The following is a 25,583-nucleotide window of genomic DNA, read 5'->3' on the forward strand; positions in this document are numbered from 1 at the left end:
TAAAATAAAACACAACCTCCTGATTTTACACACTAACTAGCACCTAATTAAGATGTTTATTAACCATAATGGGAAAATATTTCTTCACATGAAATATATTGATCAATGTAGTGTTTTTAGAGAACAAAAGTAACTTGGTAAATATAAACAACCTAACTAAATAAAACAACCTTATGGACTATTTCCCATGAAATAAAAAAAATAACAAATGTTTCACATTAGAGGCACTGTAATTCTTGAAGTCTTTTTATTTAGTGATTTCTGGCAAGGAGATATACCATAGGAAAGTAATTTCACTGGCAGTGAGGTATATATACATATACCTCTACCAAACACTCCTTTAACTGTTTTTAACTTTATTTACAAATTATGAAAAGTATCAATGCATATCCTTGGTTCAACTATATTAGCAACACCATGAAATGAAGCGGAATGGTGCTTGCATACAAACTGCTGTTTGTAAACGACGCTCATTCAGGATGAAAGGAACTAAGTTGTTTTTGGAAAGTGTTTAAAAGAATCATCACAGTTTATCATGACCAAGACACCTGCACCGTACTGTCCATTCCTCACAGCACATTTATTTCAGTAATTCTGTTAAGTCGGTTCTTAGCATGAGCATAGTGTTACACAATTTTCATACATAGAATCACATCCAAAAACAACTTCTAAAATTCAAATTGTAAACATTCTCATATGTAGAAATATTTTGTGTATCAATAGTTTTGCTAAATGATCAAATTTGGAATATAAATGAGAAAGCCTATTCTAAATTGTGTAGTGAGCCTTGTTTATTAATTACATTTCTACAATGTTAAATAAAGACAACCCTGTCCTGTAAGCATGTCAAACGTATGGAAAACGTTACAAAGAAACAAATCTGTTAACAAAAGTATGTCTTGCAATAAAGAACATTAGATTTTTAAAATCTATTATGATACAAATGGAAAGGGTAAATAGCATCTTTGTTGACAAAGCAGGAGGTAGCATGGACGCACCACTTCATTGTCTGAGAAATGCAACTGGATTAAAGAATATTTCCTTACCACAAATAATTTCCAGGACTATGTACAATATTTCTTTTAGAAATACTTGTTTAAACAAATCTCGCTCCAACTTTTTAGTATATATATATATATATGTATATATATATAAAAAAAAACCGTTCCATTATGATTTTAAAAAAACACTTAACACATCTAGATAGAATAGTACTCTGCCCTATTTGAGGGAACAGTCTCAAACTATGAAGTACATGATATTTAATGCCCTAAGTTGAGTAAATTTAGTTAGCAGTTCCTGGTATTATACAAAACACTAAATACATACCAACAAAATATAATTTCTTATTTTTCTATGTGTGGGGAAAAACCAGAGCCTTGATTCTGGTAACACTGTAGAGAACATAATCTTTCAGTAAGTCTGTCTGTAAGGATTCATGTGCAACACTTTACAAATGGCTCTCAGATGTAGGACCTTTAGTTGAGTAAACTCAGCCAACAAAACTTAGTAAACCTTAAGAACACATCTCCACCCTATATAAAATATATGACTACTTACTGTCTTGTCTGAAGTATTGTTTGCTCCGATGCCACTCTAATTTACGGTCCCTCATTCTTCCTACTTTAGTATTTATAATGGATACTTTCATGTGGCTTACAAAAAAAAGACACAAATTTTAAATTTACATCCAATTAAATTTGCTATTGAAAAGGATTCCTGGTTCTATGATGCTGCTTCTGCCATTAGTAAAGAAAACGACGTTTCTGTGATAGAGGCAGGCTTTTTAAGTAGTGATGTGACTTCCACCATGCCAGCTCCAGTCCGTGGAAGATTAGCGTTTACAATGTGACGCTGTAAGTGCTTAATCCAGTCTTCCTGAACAGACAATGGTCCCCGAAAGACTAGGCCACAAAACCTATGAGGGAAGTAGATAATAATAGTTTTCTTAACTAAACGAACTCTATTTAAAACTAACTTATATATAAAGCCCACAATGTAAGAAATAAATCTCACCATATACCACATGGAACACACCTAAATTTAAATCAATGGTTCTCAACCTGTGGGTCGCAACCCCCTTGTAGTTCAAATGACCCTTTCACATGAGTCACCAAAGACCATCCTTCATATCAGATATTTACGTCACAATTCATAACAGTGGCAAAATTACAGTTATGAAGTAGCAACAATAGTTTATAAGCTGGGGTCACTACAACAAAGGGGACTCTATTAAAGGGTCTCAGCATAAGGAAGGGTGAGAACTACTGGTTTAAATTAACTTAAACCAATCAATTTACACCCTTATTAATAGACTTAGGAAATGTCAATATTTTTAATAGACTGGAAATTATTTAAGATTAATAAGCTTCTAAAAAATGTACGTGTATAATGGGTATTTTGCCTGCCTGTATTGTCTGTGCACCAAATGTGCATGCCTGTGTCCTTATAGGCCAGAAAAGGATGTAGGATCCCAAGACTGGAGTTACAGATACTGCGAGGCATTATGTGGGTGATGGAGGTCAAGCATGGGTTCTCTCAAAGAGCAGCCAGGGCTCTCAGCTACTGAGCCACCTTTCCTGCCCCAGTCAATACTTTTAGACCATCTAAATTCATTCACAAGAGTTATTCCAAAGTGTATCTCTTGAAAGACCCTTTTCTAATTCAGAAGTACATGATGTCTGTGTTTCTATCTGTAAAGTGCATGAAGGAAAAGAAAACGTGTAAATATGTTCTCAGTAAGCAGGAACAGTAGAAATAAACCAAACCAAATTAACCACGTATATAAAGCACAACAACCAATACACCACTTCTACCAACTGCAGTATAATACAGCAGTTGGCTAATGTACAGACATAATTTTATCAGTTGTTGAAGCAAACATATGAGTATAAGTTATGATTCTAAGCTGAAAAAAATCATTTATCACTTTATTGTTGAGCAAGCCACAAAATAAAAATGCCAACTACTGTGTCTCAAAGGACACCTGGAAAAGGGACCGTAGCACACAAAGCAACCGAGGCATATACCTGCATCGGAGAATGTAAACCTCGTCAGCACCATGAGGCAACGTTAGCATTTTCTTCTTGCTTCCAGATCTTGACCTTGATTTCTTCTGCTTACAATCTATGGCTAAAAAGGGAAGAGAAAAACTTAATTTCTCATATATTTAAAACACACCTACATAACAGAGAGGTCACAACAGCTCAACTACACCAGGAAAGTCTCTGTTCAGCTCTGTTTTCAGGGTATGCACTAACTCTTAGTGGCTTCTAGAGCAGATTCTCCTGGAGTCGCTTTCTCCAAATACAACACTCAGGTACAACTGAGAAAATATGACTAAAGAACTGGGAGCTCAGTCAATAATTACAATACAGAGAATCTTTAACTTCTGAGCATACATAATTCTAAACGTCTTATTTCTAGGAAAATCACAACTTTTAATGTTACTTAATTAAATATGCACTTGATTATTATTCTATTAAGTAACCCTAGCAAACTGGGCAATGGAATATCAACAATGTAATAATACAAAGCTCAACGAAGAAACAATTTCCACTGAAATTCAAGACCAACATAGCTCAGTTTTCCTTTGTAAACAACCTGTTACATGTACAATCATGCAAACGTGTGAGCTGTATAAGTAACTATAAATTTGTATTATCTGAGTTCACAGCTGGATCCAGTGTTTGATGCCAACTATTCTTTTCATTTTTTCACACTATATTTTCTCCAGTGGTTTGCTTTTAAAATGTGATTTAAACAAAAAGCTTTTTTTAAGGGTAGACCAAATATTTTAGTGTTGGTTTTGACATTTTTCCCATTACTTTTCCCTTAATTATTTATTCCAGTCTGTGAGTCACTGAAAGAAAACACTTTATCGTTGAACTAGTGGGTAGGACACTGCTCTGCAGTCCTTGGATCCTCTGGACAAAGGGATGGCAGTGACTGCAGATGCTGCTTGTCAAGGAGCAGGGAGAAGAAAGAGCGCATCCCTAGGGCTGCGAGTGAAGGATCCAAATGTAACACCAGAATCCTTCAAATGGCTTCTCTCATCCATGGAATCCCCTGAAACAATTCCAAGTAAGAGAAGAGGGATGGGCCGCTCAATGGACCTGCCATGTGGGCTGTTCCAAGTCCAGATTCCAAAAGAACAGGTGCTGCCATTACAGAACCAGAGACCACAGTTCCTCACAGCAGACAAGTGGGAAGGTAACAGAAATGCACGCAGCAAACTACAAACTGTAGTGAATGGAAGAGCACAGTCCCGACGGCCAGCTTCTTGTCACCTGTTTATTTCAAAGTAAAAACTAAGACTCACTGGGTTTTGCTTTTTTCCTATTAATCATTAAAACAAGAGACTAACAGTAAGGTATTGAAGAATAACTAATTCAAAGATAAATAACCCAGCTCTGGAAAATTCTAATGTTGTCATTAGTTATGTCAGTCAAGAGCCTGGTACATAGCAGAGACTCAACAAATGCTTCTGGAGCAAAAATAAAAAAATAAATAAATAGACAAATCAAGTAAAACCTAATAATTTATCCATTAGCATTTTGATGGAGTGCAACTGGAACTCTCTGCTACCAAAATGCAATATGGGCAACACCCCTTCCTACCATGGCCATCATGTGCGTAAATGCACTGTTGGAACCACAAGTTCTGCGTTATCTTGGCTATGTATCACAGAACAGTCTAACTTACAGCAACCAGGTTCCTCATCACACCTAATATGGACGACCAAACACCATACACTTCTTTTCCACAGTGGCTGCAGTGGGCAATTTAGAATTGGAATGACTTTTAAGTGATTCATACTCTGGAAAGAGTTCAGAGAAATACTAGAGATCAGTTACTCCCTCCACCTCTGAGGTAAATCCACAGAATGTCTGCCTCTATGATGTAGGACACAGCAAGGGTAGGTGTTAGATCACAGATACAATCTTTCTTTGGAGAGCTGGAGAGCTTATGGGTTGTTAAACTTGCCACATTACAAAAAAAAAATCCTTGCAGAATGTAAGTAAATTACTGTGGATACAAACAGAATGCACTGGCAACCTTACAAACGAGCTTCACATAATGCCACTGTCAGCAAATGGGGAGAGGAATAGTAAGAAGAGGTCAATGATGTGTCTTATGCTACCAAACTCAGTTGAAGAGACATGCTGTGATGTCTGAAACATGCACCTGGACAGCCTGCACTTATAAAGAGTATTTACATGAATGAGCAAGAACAGTATTTTCTGAATTTTGATGCTGTACGACTCTACAAGCTGTTTATGAATGATCACATCTAAAACTATAAATAAAGCCATCAAAATTCCAGTGTTAGCATTTGAAGGTGTCATGACACCAGAAAATAGGGCAACTGTTATAATGTAGCTGATAAACTCTGCTAACTAGGTTTCCAAGTCATGTTGCACAAGTTCTTAGAAATTCACCCCTTTCCTAAGATTAAAATATTTCAAATCTCAGACTCCTGGGAATAAAACTTGAATGTCTAAGTGTCTACGTCTTCATTATTTTAAAATCCCTTGGTTCCGGAAACATTGTTTTGTAGGTGAAATGAGTACGTTGAACAAGAAGGTTAATTACTAGCATCCAGCCCACCTCTGCAATGCTGTCCCTACATTTAGAAAAAACAGGTAAAAAACCTGAGTAACACACATGGCATGCAAGGAAGACATTCATATGGCACCTGCTGCATCAGAGACAACTGCCATAAAGCGTTCCCTTGAATGCAAAGAATAGTGTACCAACATGTCTGTCACAGCAGCATTCTAGATCAACCAATGTTCAGCATTCTAACTGCATGCTTGTGTTGGATGAGGGTTGGTTTCTCGCTCTGTAACTATGCCACTGCTGTGGGGCACAAGCAGGCCCAGGAGTGAGTCAGGCCCTCACACGCCACTTAGAATGCAGAACAAGTGCAGTGAACCAGGGACCCAAAGGACTTGGTTAAAAATCGGAAGACTTCACCCACTACTGCAAAACTACTGGCCGAGAGTGAATTGAGCTGCAGAGTCATATACAAAGGCTTTACAATCTTTTAGTAAAGCAGCTGTGTTTTACTAAACATGGAAGAACCTCAAAAGACCCCACACAGTGTTGTGCTAAGCACTAACCAGGTGACAAGCATGCCATTAGATGACACAACACACCCAGAGTCAAGTCTCTTCTGAAGAACTACTTCATTTTATATACAAGAAACACAGGTTACTTTCGGCACTGATGTCATCATGTGAGATCTTCTGCGTTTCCATCGTTCTGCTCGCTGTGTACCAGCAATTGCTTCTGCGAGGAGAGTGTTTCTTTTTGTTCTTCATTGTACAAATGACTTCAGAGGATGAGGACTTATTCAGTGTTACCTAAAACCTCTATGATCAGAAGTACACCAGGACTAAATTAAAACTCACCACTAACATTTTTAATTACTCTTATTCACCCCTACCCAATTACTTAAGAGCTCCATTTCATCTTCTTCAACTGACTACTGGTATATTCTGTGTGCCTTAGTGTGCTGTCTGCGGCTGTAACAGAATACCATAGACTGAGTGAATAGAAATCACCAACGTGTATTTGGTTTACAGTCTGGAGGCTGGAAAGTCTGTGAGTGTGGCGCCATCTTCTCCTGCTCAGCAATAACATGGTATTAAGATGGGTGTGCACACAGAAAACCAAAAGGCCACTGGACAAACTCATTCTTCTCATCACTCCTATAATAACCAGGACATTTACACAGTAACAGCAGTAATCCCTTCATGAGGACAGAGCCCTGTAGCTCCAATGGTCTCTGAAGACTCTTTTAAAAAAAAAGACAAAATTATAATAATAAAAAACACCACTCACTGAAATAAACCAAAGACTGCACATCAGTTAAAACAGAGTTTTAGAGGGAACATTTAAAACCAGACTTAGACTTCTATCCTCCTAAATACTTTTATCTTCCTCAACACACCAGACACCTCCTCTCTATGCTGAGAGCTTCAGAGCCAGCTCCATTCACTTGAGTGGGTAAGACTGGAGCCATGACGCACCTCCAGGCATCTCTCCAGAAGCAGTTCTGTGACCTTACACAAGCATTCTACCTCCCACTGGACACACTGAAGAGCCTGGTCCCTCGGGCATCTGGACAGTGCGACACCTACAGCTCTGCTCTACTCTGAGCAAAGTTCCACTCTCGTCAGTGGAAGCCTCACACTTGGAGTGGTTTGTCCCAGGCATGTGTTCCAAAAGACCTAAGGTCTAGAGGATTCTCAGTCCAACAACTCGACACTCTGTTAGGCTAAGTAGGTTCTTTGCAGCAGTTTGGTCCCTGTGGAAACTGCTCCTGCAGTTCTCAGGTTCTGAGGGCCACTTGTGAACAGCAGAGCTTCCCATGTGTATCCCACGTGGAGCAGTGAGTCTACCAGATCACATAGGACACTTTAGTGTGAGCTGTCACAGGCCCAAGGGCCCACAGGCTTCACACTGTAAAACAACAGTGTCAGGATTCTTCCCATCTAAAACTCCTTCCAGCAAAGGGTCTCTTGGCACATTGAGAGTTTTCTCCCAAACATTTCCTTACTCTGTACCTGCCATCCAGCCTCACTTTAATTTCAAGGAGCTCTAGGCAGTGTGGTTGGTCCTCTCAGAGATGATGGCAGCTGAGGTGGATACTCCGCTGCCTAACACTGCTGTCAGGAACTGTAAGGCACCAGACAGACAGCCCAGTCCTCCGTTCTGTGTTCTACAAAGTCCAACAGCGCAGACTTCCAGCCAATTCTTCGCAGCAGTGTAACCAAGATGAGCTCTACACTTAGCTTCCAATACCTCCTTTCTCATTTTTGTTTGAGCCTTCAACACAATGACTTTTTCTGTCCATATTTCTACCAATGTTCCAATCACAACCACTTAAGAACTCTGGCTTTCTTCTCACCCCTCATCAGAATCTCTCAGAGATTCCACGCATAGCAACACAAGCTTTTTTGTAAGCAGGATTGCCTAAATCTTCCAGCCTCCTCGGGACATGCAGCTCTAAAGGTGTTTTCACATTTCCAGTTATTTGTAACAACAGCCTTACTTACTTCTTGGCAACAATTTAAATCTCCAACTAAACACACTTCTATTTCTGGAGGGTAGGAAGTCCTCTGTTAACACCTGGCGAGGGCCTCTGTGTTGAAGTGCATCATGCTACAGGAACAAGTGAGCACATGAGAGGCATAGACAACTGGACAAAGTCATCCTTTCTATGAGACAATCCGTCAATAATAAAGGCCTCCACTAGCAAAGGCCTGTGTGCTCACGGCTTCCACCTCTCAACACCTACAACAGTAACTAAACTTCAACCCAAATTCTACAGGGGAATCTTCAAACCATACAGTGCTGGGTTACTATGAAGCATAATGGCCACATTAGATAGAGCCCCAACAGAATGATGTTATATAGCCCAGCTAGGATTTTCCTATGCAGTTTGCATGTTTAAGTTGGGGAAGCAAAAGCAACTAGGAGTTTATTTGGAAAGAATAGCAGAAATTAAGTTATCAAAAGGAGGTAAACACCATTCTAGCACCATTGAGAAGCTGGTGGTGAAGGCCAATGCAGCAGCTGTGAGGTGGGGAAAGATACATGTCCCAAGATGTCCTCAAGTATTCGCTGATGAACTCAGTTCTCATTGCTGCCAGTAATCCTCCAAGGTTCAAGACTAAAGCAAATAAAAGACTGTTCAAATAAGCATTTGATTTTTCTCCATTTCAACTTAAAAACAAACAAAAATACCCTAGGTTTTGGGAGGGTAGTTATTTTTAAAGAAACATGTTAGCTGGCATAGGAATTAAGGGAAGGAGGGCTTTCATTTAAGCTTTCGGTCTGCAGAGAGTCCAGAAGACTAGCTTTGTAGATGTGCAGCTGTAAAGGGCTCCACATATGCATTTAATGCTCTGCTGCTGAAGTCTTGAAACATTTCATAACTTTCAAAAGCTGCTACATAATCATTTTGCATGGGACCATACAACTGTATCCAGTGCCTTCTCTTGAGTACCTAGTACCGTGACAAGGAAATGAGGTGTGTCATGGAGCACCCATGCAAAAGGAGGCTACTAAGAACAATGGTCCCTGCACTCCCTCCCTATCACCAGCACAGATTCTTGGCATATTCCTTCACCACCACATTTCTCTTCTATCCAAGAACTAAACATAAAGACAGTTAGGAGATAGATAGACAGACAGACAGACAGACAGACAGATAGAATCATCTTTTGTTTGTTTTGTCTTTCCCGACAGGGTTTCTCTGAGTAGCCCTGGCTGCGCTAGAGCCCAGAGGTCCCTTGCCTCTGCTCCTGAGTGCTGGCGCTGAAGGGAAGGATGGCCAGCACCGCCTCTCCGTGATATTTTCACTCTGAGATTGGGGAGATTTCTCCTTAGCATCCTAAATTGCACACAACAAATTTAACACTTTATTCTCCCTGACTTCAGAATAGTAACTGACCCCAAATCAAAATCAGGGGCAAGTGTACCTAAAAACATTTTAATATTTCACCTGGAAAGGGTGTTATGTAAATGACTTGGAAAGTAGCATTTTATTTACACTTAAAGTCAATGTGGTGGTGGTGGGGAAGCACAATTTGTAGATGTACACACTGTTTCAAAGTACAAACATATTCAGATATATGAAGGATAACTAGACATAGATGACAAAAATAGGACAACAATCGTATTATTTCTTTGTGTTAATAGGAAACAAGTTAAATTTTTCTTTCTAAGATGAGTTGGGGCTACATGCAGTTTTATTCAATAGTATTGGCAAAGCAAGTATTTGCCAAGGAGACTCACTACTTTTCTTAGACTAAGGCACATATAAAATATAGAACCACAAAACAATAATAATGAATCTGTTTGAGTCACCTTTTAAAAAAGAATTACTTAAACATTTTAACCAAATCCCTGCCCTCTATAAGCTTCTGTATTTCTAAGACATCATTTTAGGAACAATTAAACAAGTGTTCAGTAAGAAAGCCAAATCTACCTCCTACGCAGTCACATTCAAATTCAATAGGCGGATAAATCTTAATGCAGCACATTTTTGGTTTCAATGAGTTTGATTTGGCTTTTAATCATTTTTAAGACTTTACATATTCCAACAAAGTTCAAAAGTAAAGGCAGATATGGTATTTTCTTTATAAAGAATCTTCCAGCTAAGGCCACGTGCATGTTTGTGTGCGTGCGTGCGTGCGTGCGTGGGCATTAAGTATCACACGGAACTGAAAGACTTAACATTATTCTTCAACCCCCTACAGAAACCAATCAATCAATAAATAAAGTAAATCCTACTCTTGCACTTCTGAGTGAGTAGTGAAGTCTCCAACGAGCCATTGTGCTGGCCTGACCTCACAAGAGGCGGTCCAAGTCCACCTGTACCATGCCTGTCTTAGGGTCTCTGTTGCTCTGAGAAGACACCGTGACCACAACAAATTGGGGAGGAAAGGGTTTATTTCATCTTCCAACTCTCAGGTTATCACTGAGGGGATTTGGGGCAGGAACTCAAGGCAGGAATCTGGAACCAGGAACTGAAGCAGAAGCTAGAGAGGAATGCTTCTTCCTGCCCAGCTCCTCAGTTTGTTTACATGTCATACCATCTAGGCCTAGACCCTCCTACATCAACCGTTAATCAAAAATCGCCAGACAGGCCAATCTAGTGAGGACATTTTCTCAACTGAGGATCCATCTTCTCAAACAGCTGTAGCTTGCCTCAAGCTGACAAAAAGTACTAACTAGGGTAATACTCAAAGGCAATGACAGCCAAACACCTACATTTAGTTCTCACTAACAATGCATTCTATAAGCATACCTTAATCCAGATCACAAAAGCACTCAAGAATTCATGTTAGATGAGAAATCCCAGCACACTAAAAAAAAAACCTATAACACATAAGAAGTAAATACTAGAAAATCAGCAAGTAATAAAACTAAAGACTGGAGTCAGACAGGGGTGGGGAAGAACACAATCACAGAAACAAGCAAAAGCTGGCATCATAAAACTGAGTTTCATCTGTGGTGCTCTGGCGGTCACCGAGCCACACTGTTCCTGTCACTGCCACTAGCTGTCTACCCGCTGATCCTACTTCACAGTCCTATTGTCATTACTCTTAATGACTTATGTATTAAAATTATTAATTTAAATCCTTAAATCTTAAATGAATTTTTCCTTCTCCTAACCAAATTTTTATTCAAAAAGTAGTTCCCAAAGCATCATATAAGTCCTTTTAAGAAGGATTTAAAAGGGATTTTGAGCTTGGCATGGTGGCACATGCTTTTAATCCTAGTACTCAGGAGGCAGAGGCACACAGATCTCGAGTCACAGCTGCCTGGTCTACAGAATGGGTTCTAGGAGTAGAACTGCATAGTAGAGACCAAAGACACAAAATGACTTTGCTTCATTACAAAGTAAGTTCCAGCATTTAATTATCCCTATGTCTTCTACGTGACTTACTTCACCATCTAACTTATTTAATTCCTACCCCTACCTCCCAGTATTCTTAGTAAACATTTCATTTTCCCACAGTACTCCCTCCTTTTTCAAGTATGATTCCTTTCCTCTCTAGACCCTAACTTTCTGTTCCAGCCAGCTAACTTTGAGGTTCAAATCAAATGACACATGCTGGGATGGGGTATAGCTCCTTTTTGATTTTTAGCGCGCACACACACACACACACACACACACACACACAGGATCAACTCAACCAAACACACAAACAGCAACAACCCAAAACCTCAATAGGTTAAAATTCCAGCATTTAGAGAGTCAATGACAACAAACCCGTCCTTCTCCTCTTCCTCCTCCTCCCCCTCCTCTTCTTCCTCCTCCCCCACCTGCCCCCTCCTCTTCCTCCTGCTCGGTGCATGCACTCCACCTGCCTGTCAGAGCCTTGCTAGTCTGGCTCAAGCCCACTGTGCATCCTTCTTCCCTCTCTCCCTCTCCGTCGGCACAGGGAGGAGTCCACAGAGCCCACCCATGGCCCTTGCCCAGCTGTCTTAGTACCACAGTATGTTTACACGTGCTCCTACCACATGGAAAGGTCAACCTGCCCCTTAGCACAGTACGTGGGCCACTACAGCAAGAGCTGTAGGAATGCCTGCTAACCAGTGAGTAATCTGCCAAGCATCTCTGGGTGCCTTTCCTGGCATAATAAAACAATTACTGCATCCCCTTGTAAGTTATTCTAAAGGGGATAAGGTTACATTTACCCATACATTTTACAAGGCAAAAACAACATTAAAAAAAAAAAATCAACCTTGGCACTAAAGAACTAATCTTAGAAAATGCACTCAACCAGAACAACTCATTATGTTGCAAAGTCTGAATAAATGATACATTGCTGCCTCATAAACACAGGTTTACTGAGTGAATTGTACTGAGACACGTTACAGCTAAGATACAGACACTGTCACAGACAGCTTTAAAAAAAAAAGTTGGACTGTACCACGTGACCCTTTCTGTGTCTGTGAATCCATGTGCATGCTCATTTCCATGCAGGTATTTAACAAACAAGGTAAAGGGGAAGCAGGGCTAAACTCTGCTAGCAAATACTTCTTATTCATTTCAAAGCCAACCCAGTCAAGAATTATCAAGGTATCTGGCTTTGAGTTTAAATATCGATCAACATTTTCTGTTTATACTCCAGAGGACGCACAGCCTTCAGCACTTAGGAGTAGGAGACATCTGTGAATGCACAAACCAATGATGCATAATGAGGAACTTCAACAATGTCCTGGCACAAAGCTTGCCCACAGCATTTCTAGAGCACAGGAGTGACTATCTTAATGGTCTATGAGCCCACTCAGTACCTGGCTGCGGTCATTAGCACTTGTAAGAGTATTATATCATTAAAGCTGAAAAAAGAAAACAAACAAAAAAACCCATCAGTAAGATCCAACCTACAATTACATTTTAAAAGTGGATGATTTGAAAAGTAAAGTATTTTTTTCAAAAGCAGTCGTAATGTACTAGTGGCACTGACTAAGGACTAATACTAATTTCTAAGCCCTTTTCTTACTTCTCTAATTATGGCAGGCTGGTCACTTTGGATAACTAGTATGTACTACTTCTAAAATGTTATGAAAAATGTGTTCTGCAGATCCTTCCCCAACATACTTCTAGATTAAAAACAATTTCTTCCAGTAATTTTAAATAAGTAACTAGGAATTTCCACTTTACATTAGTATCTAACTTTAAAAGACAATAGCTGGTAGATTTAAAAAAAAAAAAATGAACAGGCTAAAAGAAATAATGTGGCCGCTGCCACAAGAGTTAGGATTCTAAGATACTACTTCTAACCCATACCAGTCCCTAAACAGAAAGAAACTTAGGGCAGAGTATTCAAATGTAGGTAGCAGCTTTTCAGTGTTGAGTAGACCAACTTACTGGGTCATACTAAGCACTGCTCTTCTAATGAGAAAGAATAAATCAAAAGTACCAAAGTGCATCAGATGAACAGATGAACAGGGATCGGCTACAGGTATAAATGTGAATTTATACATGCAAGTCGAGATGTTAAAGTAAAGAAACCATTACATGTATTTGAATCATCACCAAATTGATATTTTAGGAAGCAGACTTTTCAGTCTAAGGCTAACTGGAAAGACCTAAGTTAGAAAGGACTATTTCTATCTCTGGAATACCCCTAGATCTCGTGGAAGATGCCAGGAGCTGATGGCTTCTACAAAGGCTTAAAAGCTTGTTCTACCACAGGTTACCACAGAACTGTCAGTCTTGAGAATGTCTAAGCTTGAGTTTGTGTTGTGTGTATGTATGTGTGTGCATTCGAGTCCATGCAATGTGGAGCCAGAGGCTGAGGTTGGATGTTTCTCTAAGTTATGCCTTCATCTTATTTACCAGTTTACTCTGAGATGTTCTCTCATCGAGCCTGAAGGCTGCAGCTTCAACTGCACAGAGTGGCCAGTATTTCTCTGCTTCCCACACTGGGGTTGCAAATGAGCATTCCTACACTCAGCTTATGTACTTGGACACCAGGATCCAATCTCTGGTCCTTGCATATGTAAAAAGCACTCTAAGCACTGAGCCAGTTTCCCAGCCCCTACTGAAGCTTTTTCTTCAAGACTGGAGCACACAAGTAAAACTATTCATGAATGAAAGCTGAACTAGGAAGAAGCACACTAGAGTCTTAGAGGCTTCGTTCCTACCATTTTTTGTTTTCATTGTTCCAACTGTGTGATATACTTGTGTGGATGTATGGTTTATAAATGAGATTTTCTCTCTCTCTCTCTCTCTCTCTCTCTCTATCTCTCTTCCCTCCCCCCCTCTCTTAAAAAGTTAAGCCTGTTACTTATATGAACCAATGAGTCCCTTACAATAATCTAGAACCCTCTAGGGTCCTTGTAATCCAAAGACTGGGAAATAAATAGGCATGTGGAGTTTATAGATACTAATAGGAGTCTCTGTCTGGGAAACAAAAACATTAATAATGCTGGATAAAAATGTCTTAGGTTGGCAAGAGAAAGCGGGAAGTTAACTTGAAACTGGGACACATTCTTTCAGTGTGTCTAAGGAAGGGACGTGGTTATGAAGAGCACCACCCTAGACTGTCTACACAGTGGTGTTCGCCCTTTTCATGCCTACAACTAACACACACTTGATTTTCTAGGACTTAGGACATGGTAGTTAGGATTTAATTGCAGCGTCTTCTTTTTCTTCAATGGCCTAGACTTTACCCAGTTCATTTTATGCTCTTTTCTTAATGAAGGGTTTTGATTGGCCTTCGTTGTTTTCATGAAAGGTAGTATCAACTACCAATGCCTTAAACTATTATTGTTTTTTGAAAAGTTTTAAGGTTAGACAAAAATATTTTCTAATGAAGTAAGTAAGTAAGTCAAGTGGAGGAACACTTCACCCATTAAATAGCAGAGGAGAGTATGTTGTTAAGTACTCAGTGAGACACAAGCCCTCCCAAGTATAAAGCAGGCCTGGCCAATTTGCTGGGCTCCTGCTGTCTCTAATTACACTCACCAGAATGTTCCCCACTTTAAACCCACTTTCACTTTAGAATTATCCAACAGAAATTCAAGAATACAGAATAGTAACTAGGGGGGAAAGCCAAGGTCAGATAGTTTTGATTTGAACTCTAGCTTTGCTATGCAGGAACTCTCCCAATTGCAGACAAATGACCACATTTTGGAGCACAACTTCCTTAACCGATGAGAAGGGAAGCCTAGACCTACAGCTCACAGCACTGTCCCTAAGCATCACGCTTGTGGAAAGCAGAGCACGGTGCTCTCAGCACTGATTTGCCAGTTCAGCAGCTTCTTTTGTTGCCTCCTGTCTCCCATGTCTACAACTGCATACCAAATCAAATACAGGTAAAATAAACTTAAAACCTTAGTTGAGCTCTATGCCTGTAAACTAAAACTGTTTTCCTCCTTTGTATATAAACAGTGTCTCTGTCTCTGAATCTCAATCCAAGAGACAAAGCAAAGAAGCAAAAGAAAGAGCCCAGTATGAACACAATGTTTCTTTGCCAGCAAAGACACAGTAGATATAAGTTGTATGCACAAGGAAGAACATAAAGGCCAGGCAAACAACCACTCGAGAAAGCACACAGTCATGACTTCAAAGGAGCAAGAGAAATAAAAATACTATAAAGAGGATTTTAATGAAAAAAAAAAAAAGATTTGTGCAATTCTATTTAGAAAAAGAAGTTTAAGATTCGCAGGGAATGGGATTCAGTAAAGCAGGCAGCTTGAAAGAGTACAAATCAAAGAGCAAAGCATTTTGCAAGGTGTCAGAAACGTATTACATGGCTAAGCTGACAAACATCCACAAAAGACGTGACCTGCAAAGCTGGACTAGCCAACCAAAGTAACACAGAAATGTGCACTCAGCATGCATGTGGAGGCTTAGGTTTATTAATCCTAAATGCAGGTTAGGGGCATTAAAAGAAAACTCTGCACAGTGGTCAAAAGTGGGCATTATTAAGACCTGTCCCCCTCTGAAGATTCAACTTATAGACTAATGACTTATTCTATATATTTGAGGCCTTATTGTGGTTTCCTTTTGTAATAAAGCACCTTTTTCAAAAGCAGCATTACTGTAATCTTTTTCATGTTTGTAAACCAAGTAGGTGATTTTATTAGAATCTACTCATAGAAAAGTAAATTCAAAAATCAAATAGTATACTTTTAAAAAAGTAGAATACAGACTCAAAAGTTCACCTCAAATAGGCTATTTTTCCCCAAATCAAATCAGTATGAGCCAGATGGAAATAATCATTTATTGAAATCCTATCTAATAGTTTACAAGTTGCTGAAATTTAATGTGCATTCAATTGCTGCTTACCAAAAGGAGCTATAGATATCATCTAACATTGGCACCACTGTGGTGAGGTGTTAAAACAGATTTGCTGTGACATCTGCTCAGACATACCTGCACCAGTCAAAAGTCCAGCACTCTTCCTTCGTGCACAAGCGCGTGAGTGGTTGGACAGGCTAACAGCACTTGTAAACGCCGTATTGCAATGCACACATGTGAGCTTCACAGGCATACCTATCATTCAAAAGAAAACTATAATCCAGTTCTCACTTCAAAAAGGGAAACATTTTCTTAGTTTGGTGTGTGTGTGGAAAAGTACCTCAATAAAGATGGCTTTTATTTGCTCACTGAGTTAGCTTAGCTTAAATTAAGGAAAGGGAGTTAATTCTTAGTAGCTGGCAGTTAGTATGGAGAGTCAGCCAGTGCTGCTGCTTGGGAAAATGCAAGGGGAGTGGCCTGGACCTTCAAGCTCCTCTAGGTTGAACCTTGTCTCACTCCTTGCAGAGTTATACAGACCCTTTCTTAGACATACTAAAATCCAGTTTTGTGATTTGAACAGCACAGTTCAAAGCGTTTTACCAATAAAGAGAATTAAAAAGTCTAGTTGAGAAAGTGGTAATTAAAGTGTTTTACCCACAAAACTGTAAAAGGCTGGATTCTAAATGAGGCTCTGCAATGAAGGCTGGAGAGGAGGTGGTGACACCACAGAGCAGCTGCTAGACACGCGTTTCATTCAGGGCGTTTTACCTTCATTACTCTGAATGCACCATCAATAATGAAAGCTAATGATTTCAACAGTTTTTTTTTTCCCCCCTAAAATCTTTGCACTAAATAAATGATCAACAAGCCAATACCATTACAGGAAAGGAAACACATAGAAACAACCCTCACTCCCCCCAAACATTTCAATCGGGGTCTCAACAGTATTATGATGGCCACTAGAAAGACTGCATCTCAATCAACACAGGATCACTCAACTTTACCCTTCTTAAAAAGAAAAAAAAAAAAAAAGACTACTACTAACTTCAAAAGACCCGTTATATGGAAGAGAGCACCCTACTACCCAGAATCCTAAATCAGAGAAAGCATTTTTTTCAGACTACTAACATTCCCCCAAATCAAAATGGCAATACAAACGTTGAGATGTTCAGTGCTTGCCAAGAAGCAAACCAGAATTACAGTAATTTCATCTTTTATTAATACACGGATCAATTTCTATTTGGCTAAGAACACAGTCAACATAAATACATAAATCCTTAACATTCTTAACCTCAAAACAAACAAACAAACAAGCAAACACCCTTCTATTGTTTGAGTATAGACGAGACCTAAGAATACCTAAGTATTTCTCTACCTGCCACATCATTTCCCAGGACATTCAAAACAGCCCTTCAACAGAAAGCAGCAGCACTAAGCCAAGCACCTGCTCTGTTGCAGTAGAGCACAACTGTGACACTCACAAGGCCAAACCAACATTCGTATTCACTACAGTTCTCTAAAGTCACCCAATACAACACAATAAGGCTTCAGGGAGGAGACTCTTGCTTGGGTTAATAGTATCACACAACAGGTACCATCCTTTGGTCTAGAGCTGTTCTGTACTGCCTTGCCTTGCCTTGCCTAAGCAGAGGGACACCAGCAGCTCAGTTCTTGGCAGCACCGGCAGAAACACGTCAGAGGTCTTCCGATACTACTGCTCTGCTGCTAACCCTGAGCCTCCCATATCCACCTCAGCAGTGCTGACTTTTACAGGTCAGTTGGCTTGCTGTAGGGGTAGGGGAAGTGTGTGTGTTTGTGTGGTCGTGTGCACACGCTTTGCTTTTGTTGTCAACTTACATTCAGACCAAGAATGAGGCAGAGACTCAGTACTGCTGGGCATCCTCTAATGAGCTACAGCAGAGCCAGTGTGCCCTGCCATGCAGCAGTTTGAACAGGAAGATGCTCAGAAGGCACTCCACATGGATGTTCCACCTCACAAAGCACAACTCAACTGTGTTGAAAGACTCACAAGTGTCCTTACCTGAGTGCACAGTCAAGTCCATTTTTTGTGGCTGATAGATCAACGGACTGTCTTCGTTTAATGGAAGAACACATTTCTGAACAAATCTCTTTCTTGCTGTCTGGTTATGGGTCTTGTGAGGAGAGACTGCAGAATTCCTTTCTTCGCCTAGCCTTCTACTTTTAAGAAGTTCTATCAGTGTAAGAGACTGGTTCTTTCTCCCACTGGGCAGTTCAGGCTTTCTTTCACCACACTCACTTAAGAAATGCAGCCCTTCTTCCTCTGATGCAGACACTGAGAGAGCCTCTGTCTTTAGGCCATTGTGGTATTCATCAAGAGGTAAGACATTGTGAGATAGGAAGTCATCGCCTGAGGAGAGTTTCTGAGCTACAAACGGTCTGGGGATAATGCGGCGACTGTTGAGCGCCTTCAGGATCTTTTCATACTTCTCTTCGTTTTGCATCATCTCATTCAGAACACAGATTGGAGATTTGTGAGCATCCCATTTAGTTTTCCCAAGTCTTTTCAGATGGCCTCTGACATGATTTGATAACCCAATCTTTGTGTCAAACCAACCACCACAGAGCTGACAAGTATGTTCGGAAGTAGTTTCAGACTTCTCTATAGCTAAAAAAAGATTTTCAAGAGTAGTATCAGACTCTTACAAATCACTGTAAATGATTAAATTCATAAATGGAAACTGTGTGATTCTAAAAAGGACCAAACTCAAACACAGTTTTCACCTCCTCTGAATCTGAACAGATTTATTAGGCCCCAACTATCTCCAACAGTGGACTTACCTTTTCTAACTCGTTTCACAGGCGTCCCGTTGCCAGTTCTTTTGAAGTGCTGCATCTTGTCACTTGTGGCTATTTGTTCTGGTGATACAACATGACGGGCTTCATAGCTCAATCCTGCTCTGTGAAGATGTCCTCGGACATGATTTGACAACCCAACACCTGTTTCAAATGTTGCTGGGCAATAAGGACATGACTTCTTCTCAAGAGACAAATCAGTCCAATGAAAAACAGAACTATGCTTTGACAAAGGCGTTTCTGGGTTTTCCAAATGCTGAGGATCATGTATATCCTGTAAAAAGCTGTTAGTGCCACCGTCTTCATAATATTCAAAGTAGAAGCCATCATTCTGATCGTAACTCAGGGCAGCACTGTCTCCAGGGCCCTGGCCCTCTATCTTGCTTTTAAACAGGGGCAATAAGTTTACATGTTCTTGACTAAGGTCACTGTAGGCTTCTTCTTCCATGGCCTGTGTAGTGTAGTCACCTAACTCAACGTTATCCCAGGAGCTGTCATCTTCTGTTTCGTAACTATCTTTCTTATCAGAATGAAGCTTTTGCAAAACAACAACAGTCATTTTATGCAGAAAGTCGGGATAGCTATCCAAGTCCTCTCCAGCAGAGCTTTCCTTCTTTGAGGCCTTAGCTACTCTTTTCACAGCTACACGCTTGTGGTCTTTCTCGTTTTCTGGCCTTTTGGTGTCTGCATTATGAGGGTCTGAAATAAAATTATGAGAGTTACTTGATGAAAATAGATGTAAAGAGTTTAATGAATTAACCTCTTTTTTGAAAGGAAGTGGGTATGAGTCACCTGATTTTCTGATCGTCCGGTAGTTGTTATACTTGTGTCTATATAAATAACTGCTGTCTGCCCTGGCGTTAGGTTTTTCTCTTGGGGCCTGATGGAAATACTTTGGTTGTTGGTCAGTGCTGCTCTTAACCATAACGTTCTTGTGAGGAGACTTGTTTTGACTGCACGAATTTACACCAGATTGGGCAATGCTTTTCCGGGCTTTTTGTATTCTATGTGGCCGCTTATGAAATTTTGAAAAATTACTTGACTGTGAGCTTGATCCAAATGTCCGTTTAGCATCCTGTTTTAAAGCAGAGTTCTTTGGAAATGTACTTGGCTGCTGCTTAGCTAATGACTTGGTGCTATCGACATCTACAGACTCCTCGAGGCTGTCATTTTTTCTTTTGTCAAGTCCCAGTGGATTACCAAAGGAGTCAACACACGCCGAGGAATGCAAATACTCCGTGTGCTTCTTCAGAATACTTCTGGCTGAAGTAGTGAAGGGACACATCTTACATAGGTAAGTAGCAGGTTTTTTGGATGATCCTATAACAGAGTCTTTCACTGAAGTCTTCTTTTGTGTTTTTCTCTGAGTTACTTCTGAACTCACAACAGGACACTTCACTGCTGCTCCGTGGGCGATGCCCCTATGGCATTCCAGCTCATTCTCCGTCACTGCCATGAAGTTACACTCCTCACAGCAGTAGTACCGTTTGTCTTTCTCATGGGTTTTTGCATGTTGCACAAACGTCTTAGGGCAATTGGTACCAAACACACACTGAGGGCACTGGAGTCGAGCACTTCTGCCTTCATCCTGGAGCTCTTTCAGCTCACGAATCTCTTCCATCAGCTTCTGCCGTCTTTCTTGGTGAATGATCATATGCTTTAGTAGTGAATTACGATCTCGAAATGTCCGTCCACATTCTCTACAAGCATATGGCCTGGGGACATTAAGGTGGCGAAAGTGACTATTCCCATCTAAATGATACATCATATGCCTGTGGAGATGCTTTTTCTCCCTAAAATTCACATTGCACTTTGTACAGGGGTAGAATGATGGCTCTTCAGTACTGAAAGCAACAGGTGACTCAGGATCACTCTCTTCACATTTCTTTTTTAAGGTATTTGAAATTAAAGTGCGAGTATGAACAGGTGAATTATCCTCTCCACATTTATCTGAGTTATAAACTAGATGCTGAAAAGTGTCCACAGACTCCAAGTCTCCACCAGCTGACTCGGGTTTCACTTTTGATAATGTGTAGTTCTGTGAGTCTATTGCTTGCATCTCCTCGTTTTGCCCTAGAAAGTCAACCTGAAGAATTTTTGATTTTCCAGGTGCACGGCCTGAGTCACTGTAGCAGTCCTCTGTGTAGCGAGTGATCTTGCTCACATCCATTTTTCTCTTTCTCTTTTTTTCTAGACCTACTACTTTAGAATGAGCTGGGGGCTTATCCACCGTCTCTTCACTAGTCATAAGAAACTGAATGAACTCTTTTTGGGGATCCCAGTTTGTATCATTTTCTGACCTAAATTCGTCTGTACCTGAGGAAATCACTGCTAACGCGCTGACACAGTCGTCTCTGACCACTGTGGAGGCGTCGCCCTGACCCACCTCTGCTTGACTTAGTAAAGTGCTCTCTGACTTCATGTTATTCCCTACTGAATTCTGAACATCACAACCAACTAAAGCAGAGGTAGGTACTTTTTTAATGGAATGGGTTGGATTCTTAGCATGTGCTACATCTGATAACAAAAACAGAACTTGGTGTTGACTTGCTTTTTGTGGTGTAGACAGCTGATGATCAGCTGCTGCCTTCAAAGTGGAGCAAGACTCTGCTGCTAGCTGATCTGCAGGCTGTCCAGGGGTTAATGAAACACTACCTTCATTCATATTGGAAGTCTTTGTGGAGGAGGAGCATGAGACTGGTCCATTAACAACAGCTCCTGTGGGCAAGGGAAAGTTTTCAGTAGGAACAGCAGGAGTGCTGGCAGGGAGAAACAAAGCAGACTGGCCTCCACTTAAGGCTTGTTCTGATTGATCCTCTGACAATTCCTCAGATCGAGTCAATGAACTGTTTTTCTGAAATGATGTCTGACAATCTTTTGGTTTATGAACTCCACTGTCTTTCTCAGAGATAAAATTGTTGTCATCTTGGAGTTCTTCTTTAGCACCAGTAATGTCGGTGTTTATCTTCAAATCATCCATATTGTTGGCAAGATCATTTAACACCTTTAGTCTAGAAAATGGAAAACAAAAATGTAGATTTGCATCAAAAAAGTACTATTGGAATGTATGGAAAATTGGAAGTATACATTTTCATTGGTTTAATTTTCTACTCTTTATATATTGAGATATTAATAACTTTATAGGAATTAGAAAACATTTCAAATAATGAACCACTTTAAAAATATTTTCAAAGCAAATATTGCTATTTCTACTTCCTAGAAATTAAGTATTATACATACACAAACTACCAAGGAAAGGCAGCATACACTTACATACAATATAAATGAATGCATTACACACTGAAAAAAGTCTAAAATATCATGCATAATTTTATAATAAAAACAATTCCCTGGCTTGAACAGATTCCCCAAGGACAGTTACAGTAGAAGAACTGGAATTATCAAATATTGTAAAGAACTATTTTATCACCTGAAGCTCGTTCCTGGAAGAAGGTAACACAACACTTCAGGGTAAACAACGTGGGTCAAATATAGTAATTGCAATCAACATCAATGGCTTACTTATATATATAGTAATTCTTACTTCTAAAATATTTAAGACTGTTTTGCTCAAGATAGTGTTCTGTCAAAATTCTACAAAACTGCCTCACTCATAAAGTTCTAGTCATTCTTTATCCAAGTTATTCTTAATTATAAGTTGCTAATGTTAAAATTAGTGAAGTTTTATGTCAAAATTTCATACTCTGAGATCCCAAATTCTAGGCATTTCCAAAAAGCAATTATATCACTTATAATCTAACAGTAGTGTAGAGGCCTAGAATTTTCTTATGAGATGTTATAAATAGTGTATTTCATACATAATGTAGATTTAACATGGCAAAGTGCTTTTGATCATATATTGAGCTGTTATAAGAAGACAAAAGAATCTTAAAAGAAAGGAGCCGTATGAGGCTGCCCCGTGAGGCGAATATCACTTCCCTACATCACAGGGCTCTTGCTCTTCCACATGGCTCTTAGGAAAAGTGGACACACTGCACTACAACTGCTTGTCCTTAACTCATTAAGGGCAGGGACACAACCTGGTCACCATCATGTTTCCCTGAACCACAAGGCAAGGGTGCAAGACAGCGCTTGTTGAGTAAAGGAGTTAAGTGTTGAATAAGTAAAGATGCAACTGCAAAATCAAAAGAAAAAGGAAACCACAAACAGCTTTATTATCTATGAGATGTGAACACAAGCCGCTCACTCAAGTAAACAGGGCAGACTTGGTTTCTGCTTGGCAGACAAAAATATATCCTTTGCATTATCTTTGCAGTTTTTTTTTTTAATTTGTATAGTGAACAATACTATTTTAAGACAGCAAGACTCTAAAATTCAATTCAGAAATTAAGATATTTTAAATAATTTTCACTTAGAGTAGAAATTTCATGTTTTGTAAAATATTAACTCTAGCACAAAAAAAGGATTTGAATAACTGTCTCATTTCATAAGTTACAGAAACACATTCTTCTTTCAACAAAATGCTTAATAAACACATCAAAGATTACAAACAAGTTATCATAAAGATCTTTCCTTGGCATTATTTATAACAACAGTCATTATTCCTTCCCTCACACAGTTTAGAATTCTGCTTTGAAGCTGGCAAACTTCCACAGTAATAAAAATAGACTTCCAATAAGATCATATTCAATGGTATCACCCCAAAGTGGTGCTAATGCAGCACCCAGCAGGAGTCGGCATCACAAACACAAGTTAAAAATGGGCAGCACATAAACATGTGTGAAGAGAGTGGGGCTGATGCTGTCCTGGTACCAAACCCTGGGATTGCAGGCCAAGTTCAGGAAACAGTCAACTGCCTCAGTACTAACATCCGCACAAAGCTGGGATGAATGACAGGTTTTTAACTAGCCTGAAAGACACTTTCTGTTTCTATTTATTATAATCACAGAGGTAGTCAAATATATGCTCAGTCAATTTGAAGCCTGTATTAGCTTTTCTCAACAGGAAGCAACGTTGCTAACGAAGTGGTAAATTCAGTGTTAATGAGTGGCTTCACTGTTACCACCTCAGAGGTAAAGCCTTCCATGTTCTGTGTTCTACCCATCTGTTCTGGTGTTAGAGGTTGAAGGATGAACAGACGCCTTCCATTTAAAGCAACTTCACTGGTGCCCCCTGAACAGCAGGGTGACAAACTAGGAGAAGATCATGTTGATTTGAAGGCTGCATCCTTGTTACCAGAATGGCTTAATAAGATCTAACTTCACGTTCTGAAGATATCAAGCCATTTTGCTCAAAAACATATTAAAAATACATGTATAAAAACATATTTGGTCCACAAAACATATCTAGTAAACAAAAGAAACTAAATCACACTGCTGAAACATGAAATCAGGTCTTTACCACCAGTTTTTCTTCATGTCCACATAATGAAATGTGACTTAACTATCTACTAATTCATAATTGTCTCTACTCAGGAGAAATTAGAAGGCCTTCTTAGGCCACTCAAAAGAGCAATTTATTTCATCAGCTGGAAAACATGACGTAAGAAATGGAGTCTGAAGTTGGTATTTACGCTAACATTTTTCTGGGTTTAATTTTCCTAATACATTCTGACTATAAAATGCTTAGAGCATTTTATACAAATTTCAGGGCACAATGAAAAACAATGCATCATTACATTCTGAAGGATCTTTATCATTACATTCTGAAAAATCTATAATTTTTATCTACTTCCTTGGATTAAAAGAGGACTGTATTCATCCAGATAAAACAACATTTGACTTATACACTAATTTAACACTTCTCCAAACAGTTTTCAACTACTCTATATGGACAAGTACATAGAGCTGAAGAACTGACACCAGTCTGTTGCTGTAACAAAAGAAACATACTTGTAGATAAGCATTACTCACTCAATTTAAGGACGCTAACCAGGGCTAGAGGGATAGTTCAATAAGCTTTAGTCCAGAGGACCCAGGTTCAATTCCCAGCACCTATATGGCAGCTTACAACTATCTGTAACTCCAGTTCCAAAGGATCCAATGCCTTCATACAGAGAAACATTCAAGCAAAAACCAAAGTACATAAAATAAAAATAAATATAACGGAAGCTAACAAATTTAAAACATACTATAATGGTATGATGTTTAAAAGATTTCAATGTTTAAGAGAACTTGAATTTGATTAATTCAAAGTACCACTTAAGATTCTTTAAAAACTGTTTAGATAGCACTACTAAAATCCTTCTATAATCATAGAATCACAGAATCTTCCTCTTAACTGAATTTAAACATGTTCTTTAAAAAATGCATACTTTTTTTAAAGCTGCAAATAGGGGGTTTAAAATCTACATAAAGCGTACTTCAGCTTCTAGAAACATAATGAGTTCTGCAGCTATAGCTGCCTCTAGTCATACACGGTGAGCACTGCACAGCACAGAGGTCAGGTCTGTCTTCAAGATGACAGATCATCACTTACACGCCTCAAGCTAGTCTTATTGTCTCAGAAA

At 39.4% G+C, this 25,583-nt stretch overlaps 1 protein-coding gene across 52 annotated transcripts in view; it reads right to left on the reverse strand.

The window, feature by feature from the left end:
- Positions 1-228: 228 nt before the first annotated feature.
- Zfp644 (zinc finger protein 644) overlaps positions 229-25,583 on the reverse strand; it is an 80,096-nt gene continuing 54,741 nt past the window's right edge. For 23 of the 52 annotated variants that reach the window (XM_006535084.3, XM_006535090.3, XM_006535085.2 and 20 more), the window contains 5 exons: positions 19,100-22,125; positions 18,321-18,926; positions 16,415-16,534; positions 3,030-3,132; positions 231-1,918 (listed from right to left, as the gene is read on the reverse strand). In XM_006535084.3, the coding sequence (XP_006535147.1) occupies positions 1,726-1,918; positions 3,030-3,132; positions 16,415-16,534; positions 18,321-18,926; positions 19,100-22,125 (4,048 nt within the window). In that variant the 3' untranslated portion in view covers positions 231-1,725. Of the gene's footprint in view, positions 1,919-3,029; positions 3,133-7,574; positions 15,657-16,414; positions 16,535-18,320; positions 18,927-19,099; positions 22,126-25,583 lie in introns of those variants that run through there. The other 29 variants (XM_030254677.1, XM_030254671.1, XM_030254666.1 and 26 more) reach the window with 6 other exon arrangements.

Source organism: Mus musculus, chromosome 5 (genome assembly GCF_000001635.26).
Source record: "Mus musculus strain C57BL/6J chromosome 5, GRCm38.p6 C57BL/6J".
Taxonomy (NCBI): domain Eukaryota; kingdom Metazoa; phylum Chordata; class Mammalia; order Rodentia; family Muridae; genus Mus; species Mus musculus.